Source organism: Anser brachyrhynchus (assembly GCF_964034855.1).
Source record: "Anser brachyrhynchus genome assembly, chromosome: 3".
Taxonomy (NCBI): domain Eukaryota; kingdom Metazoa; phylum Chordata; class Aves; order Anseriformes; family Anatidae; genus Anser; species Anser brachyrhynchus.
In genome coordinates this window covers 77074949-77091312 of record NC_137696.1, presented here as the reverse complement: position 1 = coordinate 77091312, position 16364 = coordinate 77074949, and the positions used below count along the sequence as shown (strand labels likewise).

At 35.4% G+C, this 16364-nt stretch overlaps 1 protein-coding gene across 2 annotated transcripts in view; it reads right to left on the bottom strand.

Annotated features, from left to right (window-relative positions):
• Nucleotides 1-16364, bottom strand: part of AK9 (adenylate kinase 9) — a gene marked incomplete at its 3' end in the record, with an annotated part of 70001 nt that overhangs the window by 2388 nt on the left and 51249 nt on the right. For both annotated transcript variants that reach the window (XM_080586888.1, XM_080586889.1), the window contains 12 exons: nucleotides 14081-14143; nucleotides 13096-13302; nucleotides 11869-12087; nucleotides 8815-9028; nucleotides 8054-8255; nucleotides 6712-6858; nucleotides 4894-5114; nucleotides 3494-3690; nucleotides 2811-2980; nucleotides 1227-1325; nucleotides 1039-1145; nucleotides 359-469 (listed from right to left, as the gene is read on the bottom strand). In XM_080586888.1, the coding sequence (XP_080443014.1) occupies nucleotides 359-469; nucleotides 1039-1145; nucleotides 1227-1325; nucleotides 2811-2980; nucleotides 3494-3690; nucleotides 4894-5114; nucleotides 6712-6858; nucleotides 8054-8255; nucleotides 8815-9028; nucleotides 11869-12087; nucleotides 13096-13302; nucleotides 14081-14143 (1957 nt within the window). The remainder of the gene's footprint in view (nucleotides 1-358; nucleotides 470-1038; nucleotides 1146-1226; nucleotides 1326-2810; nucleotides 2981-3493; nucleotides 3691-4893; nucleotides 5115-6711; nucleotides 6859-8053; nucleotides 8256-8814; nucleotides 9029-11868; nucleotides 12088-13095; nucleotides 13303-14080; nucleotides 14144-16364) is intronic.

Sequence of the window (16364 nt, the reverse complement as noted above, 5' to 3'; positions counted from 1 at the left end):
TCTATGACTGCTTTAAAATATGGTGCCACCTAAATTATAAAATCTAACCTTCTGTCTCAAAATTCTGTGATACCCGTTAGAGATGTTATCAAGGCCATCAAGTTGTTGGTGATAAAATGTCATTAAAATCTCGTAATTTATGAGCCTATCTATCTACTTATGCTGTTAACCTTATTTTCATCCCTGGTCCATACACATCTCCAAGAAACTTGGGAATGTGTACTCCAATCAGTATATAATACTGTTTTTCCAGATTGGACATCAGAAAACAAAATAAATTGATTATCAATGCTGTATCAGATGATTTACTACAGTTATTTAATTTATTGTTTTCATAGCATATTATTTTGTACGTTACCTTTTAAATGGCAGGCCACAAACAGCAGAGCAGTTTTTTTAACGCTTAGGAATGGAAACTTCGGCTTTAAGCATCCAACTTCATTCAGAGCTTTTATTAGAGAAGTTGCTACTCCCTAAAGTAATAAAACTGTTTTAGATGACCATTACATAGATCTAGAACAAAAATATATATAATTCCTGATCCTGTTGTCATGCAAATCTAACAATCTAGGATGATATCTAAGCTAGTGAATTGTAAAAACAAACAAACAAAAGACAAAAACAAAAATATAAAATTGGGAGGGAAGTGACTGTAAAATCTTTTTTTATTTCATAACCATATCTGAAAATGTAACCAACTATCCTTAAATGACTCCAGATAGGCTTGTGTCTATCGTGGTTTTACAATAAAAGCAAAATGTAATGTTACAAGGTATGATAAATAAAAGAGTCATAAAATCCATCATATAATCTTGCATTTTCTTATTCCCCTCTGGTATCTTATATTTTTTACCATTTAAGTTATTGATATCTATTATTTTAAATCTTAAAAATTTCCTCAATGGTAAGTACACATTTTTCTATCAAATATAATCCTCTTAATACTCATCAGACTTAAATTGCATTTAAAACCAAAAACAACTGGGTGGTGTATCCTATACATTGCACAATCACATTTAAAAAAAAAGAAGCAGCGACTGGCCTGTTCAAGGTATCCAGCCATGGGAAGTGCAGTGAGTAGTATTGGCTCCTTTTTTGGAGGGAGCTTACGTGGAAGCTTCAAATTCCAGTACTTCTCTGGTAACCTAACCAGATAAAAAGTAAACACTTCAAAGATGTATAAACTGTGACATGATTAAGGTTGAAAATGCAGTTAGTATATTCACCTCGTAAACTTCAGAAGTTTTTCCTCAGTCTCAAAAACATATACCTTATCTTGGTATGTTACAGCGTACTCAATGTTGCCAGGCACCAAAGCTTCATATCTGAAGAGACAGAGAAAGAAAGTATTATGCCTGTGCAGTGCATAATTATCAGATACTGGGAGCCTTCTGGCAATTTAGCAATTGTAGGAACTACAAAAGGTAGTGATCGGATTGTCCATGCTTCCGTCACATTACTGGCAGCTACAAGGGTCAAAATCTGAGTAAGTCCCTTCCTCAAAACCTGCTTATAAAGGGATTTTTATGGAGCCACTCTAGAGCTCCTCTAGTTAAAATCCAACCATGGTTGTTCAGAAGATTAAGATGGGACAGCACAGTATTAATTGACTCCTAAGGTTGTACCTCAGTGAGGAATTCCTGCACACTGAGGAAATCAGTGGAGCTTTAAGGTGGAGCTTTATGGATCTCTTAGAAAACTGTAATAGTTTAGTTTTCCATCTACATAGGTTTTGTAGGATTTGTTTGAACTTTTGAAGGGTTGTGATAGAGAAAACTCAAACTACATCCAAGCAGACTTCATCACAAAAGACAGTAAGCCAACACAGATCCTTGTGGTTGGCTTAATACTCTTTCAGAAAGCTAAGCTTGTTGTCACCTTTAGTCGGCTTTGGGGAAATGGATCCCATGCATTTAATACACTTCTATTTAACTGTCAATTTAAGTAAATTGACATTACCCAAGATACATAAGGAGAAGTAATCCTAGGTTCAGAGAACTGATAACCTATGTATCTTTCCTTCTCAATCTTCAGTACATGACCATCTGGCCAACCTAAGTCTCCACTACAAAATCTGCCTCACAACCATTAAAGGATTTTGGAGAGAAACCCAACCCTCTTGCTTCTTTCACTTACAGATGTAGAGGAACTCCTGATTGTTAGGATGCTTCAGATACACCTTGTCTGGTTACTAGAAATACTCTAGACCATGCTGTAAAAGCAGGGAGTTGACAGGGTATTTTTCACCCTCAGAATAAAGACTAATGCAAAATCTTTTAACAGCTGAAGCAACAATGTTTTTAGTGCTCACTACTGCAAGAAAACTAGTGGAGGAGAGGAGCAGAAATTTGGAAAAGGCTGGTCGCCAGTTTTCACACTATAGCGTAGTGCTGCTCCTTTCCAGACTGCACACTTGTGTTTCCTTCCTGTGGAAGCTGAAAGCAGATGGAAGAGGGAGCCGATGCTGCATTTCTGCATTTTATTTTGAGGTGGAGTTATGACATGAATGGAACGCAAACTCAGATTCAAGGGAAGTCTTCCAGGGTCCCAAAATTTAGACATTTGTACTTGCATTTTACTTTCTATGCAAGCTTGTCCAGATTCAGTCTGAAACCTGTAGTCATATGAGTTTCAGAAGGTTATTTTGCACAGATTTGCAAAGCCACAGGCACAATACAGAGGGTTGTGATCAGTTTTTCTTTCCAAACCCTGAATGTTATTAAAAAGTACTTTGAAAGCATTTCCTCATTAATGTGTTAATATAGGATACTTTGTCTGTAATTCAAGTTATGAAAACAGGAATGATGTACCTCTGTTTTCCATCCAGGTAAGTGACTGGACAGTATCCCTGCATTTCAGCACTTCTGGGGAATAAGGCCTTCACTTCTGCTGCTGTTAGTCTTTTTGGTAGCATGTGTGGGGGTGGAAGAGGGTGAGGTGCCAGTGGTGGCACATAAACTTCTGGTCTGCTGAAGAATTTCTGTAAAAGGAGAATTTAAATGTTTATATAATGAAAGAAGGACTGAAAGACTGGTTGTCAAACTCCAGAGGACTGGCTCATGAAATTTAGATACTTGTTTCTTCTACAACACCTCTTAGTGTGCTGGCACTGCTGCTACAGTTGGGTAAGTCATTTCTTTTCCAACCCACTCTCAGTTGAAATCATCACTATCCACCCACCATCTATCACTACCCATTGTGGCTTCTTACCCCCAACCCCCTCCAAAACAGATGGAGAGCGGAGGAAATGGTTACTTTAAAATGAATCTTTCATCCATGACAATTTGTAAGAAGAGCACTGGTTTGAATGGGCTCTCGGCTGCATTTTGTCTGACTGGACATTTGATAGCAAAGTATACAGACCAAAAGTGAGAATATCAGTAATAGTAGTCTAATTCAATTTACCTATTGCTTGTTTCTGTACAGAATCAAAGAATCCAGGCAACATTTCCTTTCCCTGTAGTCCCCTCCCCACAAGTGTTTTGACACTTACCTCCAGTTCTTCCTGTGAAGCCATTTTGTAGTAGTGTCCTCGAAACTCTGCAGCAAACTGCAGTGATGATGTGCTAGAGCAGTCAACCAATTCACCCTTCTCTGCAAGGCTGACGGGACAGTACTGCCCAAACTCCCCCAGCCGACACTGCAGCTCTTCAGGGGTGATACATAAATCAGCAATGCTGGCTGCTTTGCCTGTTAATAAAAATTAATGTTTTGCTAATGAAGGACAGAAATTTAAAGCATTTCTATGTAGAAATGTTACAGTTTAGAAGATGTTCCAGATTATCATGTGAAAACAATATGAAATAATGAGAAACAAAATAGCAATATTTATAGATTGATATTAAAATGAAGTTGCAACCCATTTTATAAATGAATTTTAATGACACTTTCCTAGCATTTATTCAAGAAATACAATAATCATTAGTTATGTGGGATACTCTGCATGCTTAGCTTACTAGTGTGTTTTCCCTGGGACAATTTTATTTATAGTTTGTTTTAATCCCTTGTGTTGCTAAGGGATACTTCAGCTATTATATTTCTTTACATTGGTGACAAAAAGTGCAAGGTGTGAGGAAAGCTTCCCATTTATTCATCTGTATCTTGCAAATGTATCTGTATCTTGCTACAGTCTATCTGGATGAAGTATATTCAAAATCTTGAATAGAATGCCATATAAAACACAGGCTATTTAAAAACTCTGCTTTTCAAACTTGATGAGACTTAAGACTGAAATTTGTAAGAAGAGTGCAGCCACAGAGCTGTAAAAGTTAAAACCAAAAGGAAGGTATGAGATAAGGAAGACGAGACACATTTGTGCTTTAGAGAAATCCTTGTTGAACTGTATAGACATATTTGAAGGACACATTTAATCCTGACCTATGCTGACACATACAAATTCAAGTGGGAGCTATGCCATTTCATGCTTTTCATCCCTCAGTACAGAAATTAACTTAAGTGGACATTTAACCTTAATTCTGAATTTATAATTAACATTTTTCCCTTCATTCCTAATTCCTCCACTGACACCTAAGTGAATCTGCAAGTCATAGTTCCCCTTGTATATTTTGGGGTACCCTTTGTGATTTTCTGTTATCCCTCAAAGTTGAAAGATCTGCTGTGGATTTCAAGACCTCTGACTTCTTTCAGCTGTATTCTGCTGCCCTGTTCTTTGGAAGATGGCTGCAGACTGTGTGCTGTAGTTGGTTTTACCTTTGCTGTCTTCAAGAGATCTCTTCAAGCTCTCTCCAGGTGAGATTAAAGAATTTGAGATATGTATGTGCCCAGGAATTAGGTTCGTTCAAAGCAAGTTGAAGTTGAATTTAAATGCACTCATTACATTACAGCTTCTTAAATAAATTAATATTATTCTGAGCAACTTTGTTTTTCTTTTACCTTCTTTTATTCTTTCCAGGTATATCTGTATTTCTTTAACAACCACTTGAACTTCCCGCAGTACTTTGTTCCATATCCACCACTTGCTCTGAGAGGCATCAATCACACACCAGTTCTGGTGCTCCTTCTTATAGTAGGTCCTGACTGCATCAATATGCTGTTTATAGCAGGAATTTTTAATTGCTAGAATCTGTGAGCTGTCATGTACAGGATAGGAAGGTCTGAAGACAACAAAAAATAGCACTGACTTAATATGAGTCTGAAGATTAGATCATTTTATTGAATGTCTGATGTAAATTTTAGAGTTCATTTTAAGTCCTTTTTCAAAATTCTTCTTTTTTGAATCAATAGAATGTATTTGAGAAACACAAATTTGTTATTAGGAATGATACCAGTTCCATACGGAAAGCAGTATCATAGAATCATAGAATGTATGATATGCTTCTGACCAGGCAGTTATGTTCAGAAACAAAGAACAAAAAATTTGTTATTTATTTCCAAAATAGAAGTCAATATTTTGTAAAGGCTTTGGATTGTATCAGCACGTATTAGCCAACACACACAATCTATATACCATAAAATGCTAACCTACACAAAATGTTATGAGACTTTTAGAATGAGGGTAAGCAGTTCTTTGAAAAACAGGCTTACTTCTGAATTACACTGTTGTTTGAAATTGAGAAGTAGTCATAATCCTTGGATATATTTTGAAAACTATCTGTAATATTTACATATACATAAATGAAAATCATCCATTTGACCTATAAAACATTATGCAAGACCAGAAGAGAGATTTTCGAGATTTTCACTAGAACATAGAAGCTTTTACTGTTCTGGTTCTAAATGTAAATGGGTCCAAAAAAAAAAAAAAGAAAAAAAAAAAACCTTCTGTTTTAATAGTATTTATTTCTCTATATCTGATGTTGTACATTTATTTGTATTTAAACCTATAAATGTAATTAGTTTGGTATTTAGAGTTAAGAAGGTATTTAGAGTTTAAAGTAAATGCTTTCAAAGAGAAGCATTAATTTAATTTTTTGCTATGCAAATTGTCTTTAGGCTTTCAGTAAACAATTAAGTGTTGTACTGATTACTTGATAAAATGAAAGACAGAAAATGAAAGAGACATGCAATAATGCTCTAAGCTAGCTGGAACGTCTTAGAAATTCTTCCCCTGATGAGAACCAGGTTCTTATACAATTTAATTTCAAGGTGAATGTTCTGTTCTTTTTAACTCTCTGTTGGTTTATAAACTACTTAGTGGTCTTCCTCAAAAAATCCAATAGGTCTTTATACAGAATATTTAACTCATAAAAACAAGAGAGATTAATTGTAAGATTCAGATGAGTAACTCATGAATTGTATGTTATTAAAGTATACATTATTTCTATCCTTTTTAAAAAGAACTACAATTAAGACTTAAAGAAAATATCAATTTCTCTTATAATGATAATATTGAACTGATGAATAATAAACTTCAGCAGCAGAATGAGCTAGTAAATTTTTTGATACACAATTTCATTAAAATCCATTAAACTAAGCAGTAGGTGCATGCCACTGCATATCAATATCCTCAGCCATGCACCCTGGGGATCTGTCCAGAGGGTGCCACAGATTTCTTTGGCAACTTATATCTTCATTTTTGTTCTATGGAAATCAAAGATTGTCAAGTGCCTTATGCCCATGTCTGTTCATATGCGGAGTTGGGAGGCAGCTGGCTTATGCAGTTGTTTAGGTGCAGCCTCTCAGAATACAGCACTGAGGCACGTACATAGATGACAATATTATGTGGATAAAAATATCAGGGAGCATCATTACCTATTCATGCTTTCTTTGTCCAACAGAGCTCTTCTGAACACTTCCTTTGCATCCATTTCTAATTCAAAGATTTTCACTGGAATTATCCTAGCTGATTCCAGAAGCCTTACTTGTTTTCTTGTTACAGGATACCCATCAATAACAACTCTGCATACAAACAGAAACAGAAAGACAGGTTTTCTAAGAAATAAGTTTCTAATTAACCATTAAGACTACCTGTATTCCCAGTACATTCTCAACAGAGACAAAAGTCTACTCCTATGCCATCAATCCTGGCTTGATAGACACAGTCTTATTTCTGAAGAACTTACAATCAAATTAAAATTAAAAATAAAAAAATCAAGTGGCTAAAATTAGAAATAGTAATGAGTAAAGGAAATACACGAGGGGCAAAAGGTATAGAAATGTAAGTGGACGGCTCTGACATACAAATGATGGAGTTTTAAATTCATACACATTAGTCATTCAGAAACATAATTTTAACTATGTGAAATCTCCATATGAATTGAGTGAATTAGTTTACAAGATGAAAAAAAATGATTTACAGTAGTTGAGTTTTTTTTTTTTAATCCTATTGAAGAAGAAATGCTTCTTCATATTAGAAATGCTTTATATATTAGGCAGCACTGGGGCATAATCTACTGAAACTGTATTCCAGTATTTATCATGATAGAAAAGCTGAAGGAATTCTGATCTCAAGCTGAAATAATTTTCAGAGTAATCCCAAATGGCCTTTTCCTGTAATAATTCTTTTTTTTTGGAGAGAGTTGAATTTCATGAAATCATGATCATGAAGTGACAAGCTTTTTAGGTCTGCCCATCTTGGACAGTGTTTCAGTGGTGGGAAAAGAACTAGGAAATCTGGATCACATAAGAAATTAGCTGGAAAGAATTACTGGTTTCTGTTCCTCCTTATTAAGTTAACTCTTAACAAAACCAGAAAAAAAAAAAAAAAAGAACACTGAACTACTAGTCTGCTTGACCAGAGAGAATCAGGTGTCCAAGTTTTTACTACAGTTGGTAATAAGAGAGAGAAAATGGCAGTTTTCAATGTATAATAGAAAGTATTGGCTTGTTGGCTGAAGAAAAAGGTAACATAAAACATATGACTTCGATATGATGGAATAAGCTGACTTGAAAATTGCAGAAAATTATGTTTTGGGCTGGTTTTCCTGAGTAATGTGAAGAATTGCATTTTGGACAGGTTATTTTCTTAATGCATAAGCCACTGATGTGTTTTAGTGAAATGGTTTTACAGTGATAATGTGAGAATCACTGCCTCTGGAGGGACTAGCATGTCTTGAAAAAATCCCTAAAGAAAAAGTCCAAAAAAGACTCTTACCCAGTGCTCGTACATACGCGATCCATCAGAGCCACATCCAGGGCCTGGATGGCCAGTTCGTCAGGTACAGTCAGTCCTTTGTGAAGGTGCCGCTTTAACTGAAGTCCCAAGGCACTCTCGGGCTGATTGTTTATCACTAGCCGGATGGCATCTCCTATAGTCAGCCGCAGCAGCCCATATACGCTTGCAAATTTCCTGGCAACTGCAAAACATTTTGATTTCAACAACCAACTTTTACATAAGCAACATCACAGCCTAGCAGTCTGATAAAGTATGTTCTTAGTCTTACAAGCTATGTGCTCATTCCCTGGGTCATTTGCGATGCATAATCTTGGTAAGCAGGCACCTAACCCCAATTAGCTCCCTAAAGGACCCAGACCTTTGCATATGTGCAAAGTGTGCCCAGGGCACACTTTAGCTTAATTTAGCTCAATTTAGCTCAAACCTCAGCAGCCATAGTCAATTTTATTCAAAAATATCTTAGAAAATACACTTCTGTTACTGCCCCTTTTACAGAACAGTCTAGCAGTTCCAGTTCACTAACTTCATAAGAAGCTGCAATAAAATTAAGATGGATAATCCATAAGTACCAGACTATAAAATGATACACTACAGAATGTAACTAAAGGTTTCTATGCCCAATAAAAAGAGCAGGAAGACTAACAATATTAGAGGTTTATGACTTTTTTAATAGCAGTAACGACAGACACAGCATCACTCATTAGATAATCTTTTGCTTTATAGGTAATAGTGTCTCCTACCTGTAGTCTTCCCAGATTTTGGAGGTCCCACGATTGCAATCTTAACTGGCACAGGTGGTTTAGGTTTTGGCTGACAAATATATTTGATGGGATTTTTCATAAATGTTTCTTTATTTTCTTTACTCAAAAAGAAATAAATATATTGTCGATGGATTACAGGAAAGAGTATGTTTTCAGGGCTTTGTGCTGGCTTTATTACCTCTCCTTCACTTAGCTGTAGAATACACAAAATGGGAAACAGCTGATTAGGTTTGGCATAGCCTCCTTTCCATTCATCCTACAAAAGTGGTTTTACAGGCAGGTTGAGGAATACCACTGGTTGAGACAAAAAATCAAAGTATTCTGAAATACATACAGACAGGCATAATATTTTGTATGAGTTTGTGGAATTTCTGTATGTACGTAAAATTGTACAAAAAGATGAAGTAAACACTGAAGAGAGAGAGAATATTCACTGTTTCCAGTAGGTGGTACCGTAACACTTTCTGTCCATCAGGAGAGTGTAATCAGAGGTATAATGTACAACAATTTTTTTTGTCTATTTTTTTTGTTTTTAATTTTCAAAGAATTTATGCCATTTCTATTAAAGATAAAAATATTCCTCTGTAAATTAAAACAAACAAACAAACAAACAACACTTATCTGCCTGACCATAGAGGATACAAGAATGTTGTATTCAGCAGAAGTCACTTGCAAAAGAAGAAAACAGAAATGAACATCAATATTTAAATTGTGGTGAAATGTAAAACCACAGTGAAGCAAGCCAAAAAAGCTTTTGGTAAAATAAATACACTGCTGATGGAATCTTTTCAAATACATCAAGTTTACCTGCTAGAAAGTCTGTAGTGCTGATAGCTAATTGAGAAGTAAGACAAGAAGCAATGGCAGAAATGGTCACTGCAGAAACACTAAATGAATTTCTTGCAGCACTGTTCACTATGGAAGAATTTAGTCATATCCCTGTTAGAGCCTTTCTTGAGGAACTGCCTTAAAGTGTCAAAAATTGTTTTAGAAGAGACTGGAGACATTTGTAGAGAAAACTGCAAAGACCAGATGGCATTCACCTTACAGTTCTATGGGGATGCAGAAGTGAAATTGTTACTGACTGATGTATAACCTATTGCTTACATTGGCTCCTTCAACAAAAAAGGAATGTGGAAAAAATGATAATTATTTTACAAGGCCTCTAGGATGGCTCCTGGCAACCACAGTCCAGTACATCTTTCCCTGTATTGAGCAAACTGAAAAAAAAATCAGTAGGTACAAGGCCTACATATGAAATAATGCAGAGAAGCCAACTCAGCTTCGGTAGAGGGAAATCATACCTCACAAATCTATTAGTATTTGTTGAAGACTCAGTAAACTTATATATAAAACAATCTGCTTGTTACAGTAAGATAAGGGACTGTTTGCTGCATGGCATTACCTTGCCAGACCCTGGACTAATTCTTAGGTTCTTGTTCTCACAAGAAGTCATTTCAAGAGTATTTGCCCTCGATTTATAAGATGCCGGGAGTCTGATCTACTATATTTGCTCACACTCCTCCCTCAGCTCATCATTTTTCTTCTCTGAGTATCTAATCAGTTGCATAACTACTTCCCCCTATCAATCTAGTTTAAAAGTAATTGTCATATACTCTATCTGCCCTTCTTCGAAAACCCTCTAGTCTGTAATCAATTTCATCATTTCTATAATATCCTAAAATATCCTTAAAATGATCTTATTTTCCTTTCATTATTGTCAGCATGTACATTTCCTACTGTCAGCACACTCCTCTGATTTCATCTAATGGCTTTCTAGGACTTTCTTCCAACTGAATATTTTTTTTTCTTAGTTGGTTAAAAAAAAAAAAACACAAAACACTACACAGCATAAATGAAGGATTTGAAGAAATGGAATAACAAAATTGTAGTGACTTTAATAGGACAAAGTTCAAGTCCTCGCATGTAGGGACTAATAAGAATTTCATATATTAAGCTGGGATTCAGTAACTGGAAATGACAGAATTCTGAGAAGACATATCTACTTCTATTAGTCAGTCTTTTAGATTATTAGATGCCAATTTGATTCAGCCATGGAAAAGGCAGCTCTGATCCTAAAACACTTTAAGTATTTTGATTCTCTAAAGTCCTAATTAGATCTGATCTACATAGAGTTCTGGTTACCATGATTAAAAAAGGAAAAACATGACCTGGAAGAGGTGAAAACAAAGACCAACATGATGACCGTGCAAAAAGAAAAAAATAATTAGCATAGTGAAATGAAGGCCAAATGTATGTTTCCTTCAGAAACTTTCTGCTTTCTATTTATTGTTTTGTTGTTTTTGTTTTGTTGTTGTTTTATTATTTATCAGCCCTCCTTTTTATTTCTGATTTACTCACAATCCAACTTGCTTTTATTTCTAGCATTAAAAAAATATTACCCACTAACATTTTGCTCGCTACCTATAAAAATCTATCAGCCCACAGAGATAAATATGAGTACTTTCTGACCTCAACTTTCCAGACCTCTGGTAAAATAGGAAATCAGATTTACTGTTCTTCAAAATTCATGCATATTGACAACAAAGAATTATTGCTGATGAGTGACATATATTTAACATGTGTTGGTTTACTTTTTTGCTACTGCAAGTGTTGATGGCCACCTACACAACTTCTTGCAAATTCAACCTCCAAATTCTTCCAGCTTGTTTTCACTGCTTCTAGAAGAATCTAACATCTTTGTTGTTCTATATTTCATGGGTCATTACCAATTATGCGTTTCTTTCTGACTCAGTGCCACCTTTAAACTGCATCAGTAATGCTAGTGTAACAAATTTTAATAAATGCCTCTCAGTGTTAGTTTAGCTGCAACACTGAAAAAACTAACACCTTTCATTACAAATGCTTGCTGTATTTTGTGTATATTCAGTGATGTAGTTTTGATTTAGTAACGTAGTTTTCATTAAGTATTACTGGTATTACATGATACTGTCTCATAATATTTGTATGTGAAATATATTCTTTGAAAGTATTACTTCCTAAAAATATTTCTGTATTATTCAAGAAAATTACCTTGATTGGATCCCACTGACCAAAAGAACTTGGAAACTTATATAAGAAAATTAACATCTTATGTGCAAGTGGCAAACTTATCGGGTAACATTTCTCAAAAATGCTTCCACGGTTTTCCACTAGAGAATTCAGCTTGCAATATATTTGGTAGCGTACGATGTGAGGCTTTCGTCCTCCATTGATCTCAATTAGTGGTATTAGCAAATTTTCCAGTTCTTCCTGGTTAATTGAAAAATAATAAAATATTAAAATAATAAACATGTTCAGATTTTCGTTAATGACCATCAGCAAGATTTTCTGTGAACTTTCAAGGATTTTTGAGCAAGTTCTCAGTCACTGTAAAGCAGAAAAAATTTATTTGAGACTGGTCTTCCTCCCCACTGTAGTTTAAGTTACCCAGGCTACATTAACTATTACAGTATTCAAAAAGAATTGGAAAATCTGACAGTTAACACTGAGGAATATAGTATGATAAAGCTAAAGCTTGAGAAGTATATTTTATAAAAATATTCAAATATCATTCTTCCCTACTCCAAACAATATAGAATGATTTATTTAGCTACTGTATAAAAATATTGCTGCTCTCTGGTGACTTCTTATTCCCCACCTTATTCAATTAAAATATAAAGATATTATTAATACTTTTACAAGTGCTACAATGTTTTAAAGTCATCATTTATTCTTCCATAAAAGATGAAGATTCTACAATGTCAAAGAAGACCATCAAATAAAGAATCAGATAACAATAAGCAAAAGTCTTGAATAACATATCAGAAATAGCACGTTATATAGCATTAGTAATAAACATAAACATTATTTGAAATTTTTTAAAAATGGGGAAAATATTGAATAAGCTGTAACAAGGGGTTATTACTAGTGTGCAATCCCAAATAATGTAATTCTATTACATGCTAATAAGAATTTTGCATTAAAAAGTATATATGAAATGTTATTCATATCTTCATGATTCTCTAGTTTGGTTGCCTGCATCAACTGACCTATTTGTCTTATAAATTATATACTTTTTTAAGCATTGAGTTTCTTCATACAGTTTTCATGTTGCTCACATATTTAGATCATGACATCAGCAGCACTATTGCTCAAGCACTGCAACTTTAAAATCTGACAACTAAAATAACACTGAAGACTTCTTGCATCATACAGTCATTTATTATCATATAATTTATAGATTGTGTAATTTAATAAAACAGGCAGTGGAGTAGGTACCTGTACACCTTGTAAATTGTCTCTTTCTGAATCAAACTTCTCTGCAATCTCATTTTGCATGCGCTCAACAGCATCAATCTCCTGTTCTTCTTCAGCCTCTTCTTCTTCTTCTTCTAAAAACTCCTCTTCAAGTATAGCTTCAATGTCTTCATTTTCACTCTCATCTTCCTCCTCACTGGCTTCGTCATGTTCCCTGTTTGCTAAAACCTATAAATGTAAAATACTCTGTCTTCATGTCTTCTATACATATGTTTTGAGAGAACGCATACTATCATTTTTTTTAATTAGAAAAATAATTAATTCAACCAAACCTCATTTTAGGCATCCTTTGCTGCAAGCAAAAATCTAGTAAATTCTAAAATCATATTTCAGAAGAAAATACAGAGGTATTGCATAGTGCATACAGTGAAGCATTGTATCTGAGAATGCTTAAAAATCTTAATCCCTATGCTGCAGTTTTGATGAGAAGAATATTTTTGAGAATTATCTGTTATAGATACCTGGGTATTGTAGTTTGGCAGGACTTTGTTAAGAACCCGCTTTTTAGCTGATAGTGTAGTTGACCAAGTTTCGTGAGCAGTCTAACTGTTCATCAACACATTTATAAATATGCTTCGTAATTGAGTTTGAGCAGAAGTCCTGGTAGAATCCTATTCTGCATTAACTGTGGATTTGACAGGGTACTTAAAACACATACCTAATTGCAATCACTCTTATGCTTACAAATTAGGTAAGTTAAAGACATTCTTAAGTATTTTGCTGAATTGGGGCATGTATTGAGAATTGTTTTTAGTGTTGATGAGTCAATAGTTTCTAAAACAATTTAAACATCTTGCCAAATTATTTGGGAAAGCAGAGATTTCAGACAGTCTATCACATTTGTACTATTATACATTGCCCTGAAAACTGTGAGCAAAAGCCCTAGAAATTTCTAAGATATGAATGCAAACACTTCTATTTAAAATAGTTTTTGTAACTTTTTTACCTCCTGTTTCCTTTCCTTTTGTTCTGCTACAAGTTCTGCCCTTCTTCTAGCAATCTTCTCATCCTGTTAATGAAAAAAAGATGTAAGAAGACAATGATATTTGCTAATAAAAAATCTCCGAGAATTGGTGTAATGAACTAGAATTAACATTATTCTTTCCACCTTAAAACTCTGTTTGAGTTGCTTCTAATGCTAAAAAATCCTGTCTGTGCGGCCTCAACTATTGCAGATCAGATATGCTTCTAGGTGAACATGTACTTAAATTTTTGTAAAACTAACTTGGCAACTTTTGAGAATGAGATTAGGGAAAAAAAGACTGTGATTCTGTTCACACTGAAAATATTATAATCTTTTTGTCAGAGTCAAAAAAGCTACAGAGTTTCTAAATTTGTAGGTAGTTACTGCTATTTGGCAAAGGGACGAATGAGGCTAGTATTATATGTGTGCCGTTTGCTAAGCATGTTTAAAACTGCACATTTTTGATCAAGTTATAAGCATTTAAAATACATTTCTCCATACATACTCAGTAGGTACCTGTCGTATACACGATGTTTAAATTCCACCTCAGAAGTAACACACAGAAGCATTCTACTTAAGACCACTGGGGTTAATGGGGATTCAACCTGTACCTGCTGTTCTTGCACACTCTGATGCTTCCACCTGAACTGAGATCAGATAAACTGAGCATGTCACCACTGCAGGCAATACTGCAGTGTTAGAAATCCACATTAACTTTAAACAAAGTAGTCTGGATACCAGGGCACTGGAGGCAGAGCAGCAAGAAACTGCACAGTCTAATTTTCTTTACTTGCATGACTATTTAAACTCAGGTGTTGCTGAACAGCACCGTAATGCAGATGTACTCATTCCTCAGTCCCCTGTTGCCAGCTTCTTTCAGTGGAGAAGGAAACTAATGCAGCATTCAACAGGTGTATCTGCTTTTCTGACTCTCTATGCAACTTTAGTAATGAAAGAAGAGAGAATAGCACGTCCATCCATGCCCCATTCTCACAACAGTGTCCATCTTGCTCACTGACTGCATGCTATGGAAAAATAGTCAAACGTGCAACTAAAAACTGTAATGCAATACATACCAGCAAAAAGATCAAAAAATTGTTACTCCAGAAATCCTGATTCTCACCTTTCCTTACTTCTAAGCAGGGGTCTTTTATGCCTCCATCAATTTGCATAGTTGCTTTGTGTATGTGTTTTAAGTAACAGGCTGTTACTGTCCTTTTTTGTTAATAGACATATTGATGCCTACACTGTAGAAGTCTGGACCCTAAAATCCATAGCACATGTATTTGTCACTAGAGTTCTCAGAGTAAGTGCTTACAAGGTGAGCTTAGTACAGCAATACAGACTGCTCACTAGAATGCACCTTTTCCAGATAGATTTCCAGCTTGCATCAGGGAAGACTAAATGTGAAAAATCACAGAATCACAGAATCATCTAGGTTGGAAGAGACCTCCAAGATCACCGAGTCCAACCTCTGACCTAACACTAACAAGTCCTCCACTAAACCATATCACTGAGCTCTACATCTCAACAATGATTTTGTGATCTACCATGCAAGATTATATGCATTCTCAGAGCCAACCTCTGGAACAAGCAGCTAATGTAGCTTACTGGTACCATATGGGTCTTGTCCCAGACTCCATTGTACCAACATGCTGTGTGTTAGCTGCTCTGTAATAACAAATATTTGGACCTTTTTTGAAAGTACACGTGAAGTAATACATCTTCCTTTTATAGAAAGTTAGGAACCCTGAATATCTTGCACGGATTGTACATGTCTGCATAGAAGTTTCAATTTCAAGTCATTTGTAACCTATTCAGTAATAGGCACAGCTTTGTTCAAATGTGAGGTTGTGTAGCTGCAACAATACTGAGAGTGTGGCTTAGTGCTACTACAGTTCCGTGCAGTGCCATGGTTAGAAACACAGGCACATGCACCATGCAGTACCTATGAAGTAAGCCTATGGAAGATACAGATCAACACAACAGCACATGCTCAGGGAAGCAGGGATACAACAGCAGCACTGTACTAGAGCTGCGTATTTGATTTTTTATGGTAATATTCCCTCACCCCACGTAGTTGCCTTTTGTCCAGGACTTCTAGATGTTTGGCATGCTGTCGCACTGCCAGGTGTCCAGCAGAACAGTTACTTTGCTTGGTCTACCAGATATCTACACTCCTGCATGAGTTAATTGCAGCAGGCTGTGCTAATGTGGAAGGGGCAGAGGAGAAAAGGAGCCATGAATTCTTTTTGGTTCCAATGAT